Source organism: Spermophilus citellus, assembly GCF_964194105.1.
Source record: "Spermophilus citellus genome assembly, chromosome: 2".
NCBI lineage: Eukaryota > Metazoa > Chordata > Mammalia > Rodentia > Sciuridae > Spermophilus > Spermophilus citellus.
Genome location: NC_138183.1, coordinates 192,666,925 through 192,672,924, shown reverse-complemented (window position 1 = coordinate 192,672,924; position 6,000 = coordinate 192,666,925). Strand labels below are relative to the sequence as shown.

The window sequence follows — 6,000 nt, the reverse complement described above, 5'->3', positions numbered from 1 at the left end:
GATGGATTATGTGGGGGAGAGGGAACTATGGCAGGATTTTTAAAAAATATTTATTTATTTATTTATGGTACTGGGGATTGAATACAGTATCTATCACTCTATTGTTGTGCTACATCCCCAGCCCTTTATTCTATTATTATTATTATTATTATTATTATTATTTTAAACTTGAGACAATGTCTTGCTAAGTTGCTGAGGATTTTGCTAGATTGCTGAGGCTGGCCTTGAACTTGTGATCCTCCTGCCTTAGCCTCTTGAGTCACTGGGATTTCAGGCAGTGTCACCACGCCCATCTGTGGCAGGTTTCAGGCAGGAGGGCCTGGTGGGGTCTGCAGGTTAGAAGCTCCCTCTAGCCAACAGGAAGTTGGAGTAGAAGGTAAGACTGGAGGTAGGGAGGACCTGAGCCCAGGCAAGAGATGCTGGGGGCAGAGACCGGGACAGAGGCAGTGGAATGGAAAGGGACAGGCAGGCGTGCAGGGAGAGGGAGGAACAGGCGATGGCTGCTCTCACTGGGCTCCTTCTGGAAGCCCCCATGGACAGAGGTGCTCCCAGAGGTCCCCTCCTCCCTGACTGGAGTCTTGGAGGAAAAGTCAAGGCACAGAACTCCACTCCGCCTCCAGGGGGCAGTGTTGCAAAGTCTTCTGAGAGCCTGGTTCTTGCTCCCAACTGTCCACAGCCTGGACTGATGCTTGCTCCCATCCAATCCCTACCCCAGCTGTGTCTCCCCTCCCAGCCTGTCGTACCACCCTCCATCAATGTACTTTCTCCAAGGACACAATTATTAATAACTGTAACCCCATGCTTGACACTTTACAATAACAATGGTACATGCATTAGCTCATGTGGTCCTTCCAAAAGAGGGGCAGAAAAGATCCATTTCCAATCCCCTCCCCTCAGGAAACTGAGGACCAGGCAGAGGACAGGACTTGAGTAATACCAGGATATGGGGGGCAGGGCTGAAGCCAGGGCTGGGGGCCCAGCTCAGCCCAGGCCCAGTTGGAGCCCTGTGAGAGGCACAGCTTGGCAGCATCTGCAGAGCTATGGCTGTTATCAGAGACCACAGCCTCCATTTTGCCCTTGAGCTCCCTCCCACCTCAGGAAGCCCTTCCCAGTGATTTTTATTCCCATGGGTTGTCACTCAGGTGGAACTGACCTGACAAACACCTGCTATGATGTACTTCCCCTTCACTCTCTGCTTCCAGAACTACAAGAGTCATCACCCTCACTCTCATTGCCATATTGACAATGGCTTGCATCTGCTCAGCTGTCAGAATTTAGCAAGCATTGACTGATCCATCCATCAGTTCATCTGAGCCTTGACAGCTCTGGGGAGGCATTGCACAGACAAGGGCATGAAGGACCAGAGAGGGAGAGGGACTGGCCCCAAGTAGCCCAGCAAGACCTCAGACTCTAGAGGTTAGTCTCCCTGAAGAGATAAGCTGTGCACTTACCAAGTACACAGGGAGAAGACAGGGCAAGATGATGGCAGGTGCAGTCCTATCAGGAGGTTTCTTGTCTTCCTATTTGACAGAGGATGCTGAGCCTCAGAGAGCTTCTTATTGGATCAGGATGGAGCTGTCTGGTGCCTAAGCTCATGTTTTTCTGGGACACAGGGCTACCACCGCCAGGGAAGGCTGTAGAGTTTGGAGCATTGTCTGCAGGCCTTGGGGCCCAGGAGAAGGCCACTGCTGGCATGAAAGAGCCTGGGAGTGGAGGACAGCTTCCCGAAGGTGTGGGGTCCTGGGCAGGGTTAAACTGCTACAAAGGCTGGCCAGGCTGGCCAAGGTGGGTGGCGCTGTTCAACCTGGACCCCTCCTGGACCCCCACCTGGTCTGTAGCCCGCGCTTCTCACCTGGTTGGGAAATGAGCCACGTGGGGATGAAGGAGCTGGGCCAGTGAAGTGGGGAAGCCCTGCAGGCTCGGCAGGTGGGGCTGGGGCTGATTTCTCATCCATCAGCCAAGGAAATCGAACCCGGGGAGAGGGAGACGGCAACCACCCCATGGTCACCGCACTGTCCAGGCCTCAGAGGGCAAATCTGGAAAAGGGACCAGTCGAATTAAATGAACGCCACATACTTCCTGCTCTGACCTCTGGGGACCGTGCGTCCAGCCTTTTGCAGTCCTTGGCTGCCACCCCAGCCCCTGCTGTGTGCAGACTCAATGCAGAGCCCTGAGCAAGTCACCTCCAAGTGGCAGTGTCCTTGTGGGTGAACCAAGTCTGACATTGCCTTCCTTGGGCAGAGCCAATGAGCCAGGCAGGGGTGTCTACAGTTGGGGGTCTGAACCCAAGGTGGCATCTGAAGCAGGGGAAGGTCACGACCCTGACCGAGGCCCTCATTGTCCACCCAGCCCAGGGCTCATTTATAGATATCCGCTCCGTGGCTAGCAGACCAGAGGGAAGTGGGGTCAAAGGTGCCGACGAGGCATTTTGGAGCCTTTCTCAGGAAGAAGCCTCTGGTTATTCTTCCTCTTTTCCCCCTATCCCTCATCTTCTGGGCAATCTCACAGTGACCCTCAGGACCATCCTGGAGGTAGGTAATATGACGTCATGGTGTCCATTTAACAGATGGGAAGACTGAGATGCAGGGAGAGGTTTGTCCAAAGTCCCACGGCAGGGTTGTGGCAGAGCTGGCAACAGAATTGAGCTCTCTAATCTGGACCCAGAATCCTTCCCTTGTACCCCAAAGCAGGTGGTTCTCTAAGATGAAGAGTCTCCTATTTTGCCTGGTTTACAAAACTCACGTCTCTAAGTGGGTTGACTAAGAGGGGAAGGGCTTGGGATTTGCCAACTGTCCAGGATTTGACAACAACAACAGGCTTAGTGTGAGACGCAGGGCTGTGCCAGCATCACGGAGCCCTGGGAGCTGCAGAGTTTTACAAGCCATGCCAGGCTCTGCCAGCAGCACCGGACTCTCAAAAAGGCATCAGGTTTTGCTAACTGTGGGAATCCACAGATGGCGTTGGGATCCACACACATCATGGGGCCCCATAACAAGCACAGGGCGCAGCAAATGCCACATGTTGGCAAGTGGCCAAGCCAGGGTGCCAACCAGTGTGGTCAGACTTTAAGCCAGGGCCATCCACAGTGGGACCTCTCTGTGGGACTAACCCAGGATGGGTTAAACCTAAATGCCAGGATCCTTGTTCCAGTTCCACAGCTCTGAGTTCAGGAATATTCTGGTCCCAGAGTATTCTATGTATACATTTTTTTTTTTTCAGTTTCTAGGGCCAAGATGGGGCAGTGATGCTTCTAAAAGGACCTCCCCCTCTCAAATGTGCACCTGCAATTTGAAATCTGGAAAGTTCCACCTCCACTAATCTCTATGAAGACCCACAGTGCAGACTTTAGACTGAAGGATTTAGAAAGAACTATGGAAAGAACTAATTTAGTTTTCTCAGGCAGGCTCCGTGTCTGCTAACTATTAACCTCTCTCAATGAACATGCATTCACGTGTCTGGTTTCTCAAAGACGCGTTCATTTAAACAAACATTAGGCATTCACTGAATGCCTACTAAGTGCAGGCAGATCTGTGATTATTTCAAGCATTTTATTCCCTACTTCCTACGAATGCACTCATGCAGCTACTGGGACCCAGCGGGGCTGCAGGATGCTTCTCTATCATTGCCCTGAGTGCTGGGCTCTCTGAACCTGTATCCCCGCCAATGCAAAGACCCTATTTCTAGAGTGGGATCTTGGATTTGGGGGGACTCAAGGGTCTTCCTCTGAGAAGACAACTGGGAAGAGGAAGAAGCCTGGTTCTAATGTCAGAGATCCAAAACATGGCCCACAGTCAGTAGCTGGGTGATCTCTGGCAAATTTCTGAGACCAGCATCCCTTCTGTAAAAGGGGGGCATACCTGCCCTGGGGGGCCACGGCCAGCCAGGGGAGCCTGGTGTAGAAGTGCAGAGCAAACTGGAAAAGCAGATAGATTTGATCTCAGTCTCCCTTTTCCTGAGTCCTGCCTCTGCCACTCCCTGCTGCTCCCTCTGCGCTTAGGGGCCCAGACTTGGCCTCTGTATAGCTTCCTGAACTTTCCCAACGTCCTACAAGCGATGGTTATTTTGCCTTCTTTAGAGATGAGGGAGCTGATACTCAGGGAGGTACAGGTACCTGACTGAGGCCACTTGGCTGAGACCAGACCTGCCCATCTGGCAGCAAGACCTCCATCCTCTGTGCTCAGCCCAGAAATCTCTGGGAATCTCACAGTGGCCCTTCTGTTCCCCAACCTCCTGCATCTAGGTGGCTGTGATGGACCTACAAGTGGGCTGTCACTGTGCTTTCTAGGGGCCACCTAGGCTGGAGACCTGGGGGTTATTGTATGAGAGGGGACAAGAGCCCAGAAAGGATGGCATTTCAGTGTGTGGGGGACACAGTTATGTGGGCTCATAACAGTTCTGCAAGGGGGACAGGGCTTAGTAGGAGACAGAGCTCAGAGGAGAGTGGGAGTGCAGTAAGGAGATGGAGGAATTGATGGTGCAAGGTGCTGGGCTGAGGGAGACCCACCCGCACACCCGCACTCCCACCTCTCCACCTAGCAGGGCAGGGGAGGTATCCAAGGGAAAGGCAGTTGCTGGAGGCTGGGGAGGAGGGCAGACCAAACCAGGGGGAGGCGGGGCTACAGCCTCCCCCCCCACCCCCGCAGGGCCTGGACCCAAACAAACCCAGCCTCCTCCTCCACTCTGCCTCTCCCCCCACTGCTGTCCCAGCCAGAGATTGGAGGAAAACCAAAGGAGGGAGAAATAGGGCGGGGGTGGGGGTCAGGACAGACAGAGAAGGAGCAAAGGACCGGGAAACACAGGCACTTGGAGAGGGGTGAGTTTGAGTTTGAGCAGGAACCCCTGAGCCTGCCTGGAGAGGTGGCTGCTGTCTGTCCAGTGTGGCCCAAGAAGCATTGCCCAGTGCATGCGGTCCCTAACATCGACTTGTCCCTGCTGTGGCTCGCCAGTTGCTGTCCTCGGGATCCCCAGGGCAGGTTCGATTCCTTCCTCCTGCTAAACTCCAAGTCCTGAGGTTGAATTAGAGTCTGGAACTCACTGCACCCCAGCAGTCATGGGACCTAGGATAGGTAAGTCCAGGCGAGGTGAAGAAGGCGTGGGAAGTGGGGGCTGGGCATGCTGGGGAGGAGGGGCCCACAGGTCTCTGCACAGAGTGAGGTGGCGCTAGAGCCCCGTGAAGGTGCAGGGTGCTCCGAGTGAATGAAGCGATGGCCCAGGGAACTGGAAGGGACACCAGCTGGAGGAAACCCAAACAGACCGCTTGACCAGACAGAGACCCCGAGGGCGGGGAGGAGGCTGGAAGGGTAGGGTCTAGAAGCCTCCAGAAGCCCAACCTGGAGCAGGACAAGGTATACTAGGGGCAAGGGAGATGTTTCTGGAGCTGAGCGCCTGACCCAGCCTACCTCAAGCAGCAAGGAAGGACCGAAAAGAAACAAAGGGTCTTTAGCCTCTAGCCTTTAGATCCCCAGCTGGTCTCCCTGCAGAACTCATCTCTGGCCTCCTTCCCAGCTGCCTTGCCCTGGTGTGTTAGGCTCACACCCACTCAGGCAAGGGTGGACTTGTTCCCAGGAGCTCCACAGTGAGGGCTGTAGGGGAAGCCCAGGAGACAGACCCAGCCAAGGGGCGGCCCAGGGACTCCAGGTGGACGCAGCCACAGCGTGGGGACCATGGCATGGTAGGAAGAGTGGGGTGGACGCTTCCTCCCGGAGAAAAGAGAATGCGGTCACATGGAGGGGGTGGCTTGTGAGGGTGGCTGGGCCGCTGACTCACCAACTTCGCTGTCAGATTTGGCTCCGTATGGATGGGAGGGTTGGGGACCCGGAAGGTGGGAACTACCAGACACTGATTGTCCTGCACCTGCTCCCAGCCTCCAGCCCTACCCCGTGACTATTTTTCTGGCCTCTGAAAGGCCCAGCTCTGGAATATTCTCTAGGTGCCCTTTGACCTGCCACACATGTAGCGGGAGGCTGATCCCACATCTGCCCACTGGGCTCCCAGAGCCAC

At 54.7% G+C, this 6,000-nt stretch overlaps 1 protein-coding gene across 3 annotated transcripts in view; it reads left to right on the top strand.

The window, feature by feature from the left end:
- Positions 1 to 4,745: 4,745 nt before the first annotated feature.
- SLCO2B1 (solute carrier organic anion transporter family member 2B1) overlaps positions 4,746 to 6,000 on the top strand; it is a 47,718-nt gene continuing 46,463 nt past the window's right edge. Inside the window, exons 1-2 of one of the 3 annotated variants that reach the window (XM_081278877.1) lie at positions 4,781 to 4,813; positions 4,947 to 5,066. In XM_081278877.1, the coding sequence (XP_081135003.1) occupies positions 5,051 to 5,066 (16 nt within the window). In that variant the 5' untranslated portion in view covers positions 4,781 to 4,813; positions 4,947 to 5,050. Of the gene's footprint in view, positions 4,814 to 4,903; positions 5,067 to 6,000 lie in introns of those variants that run through there. The other 2 variants (XM_081278880.1, XM_081278876.1) reach the window with 2 other exon arrangements.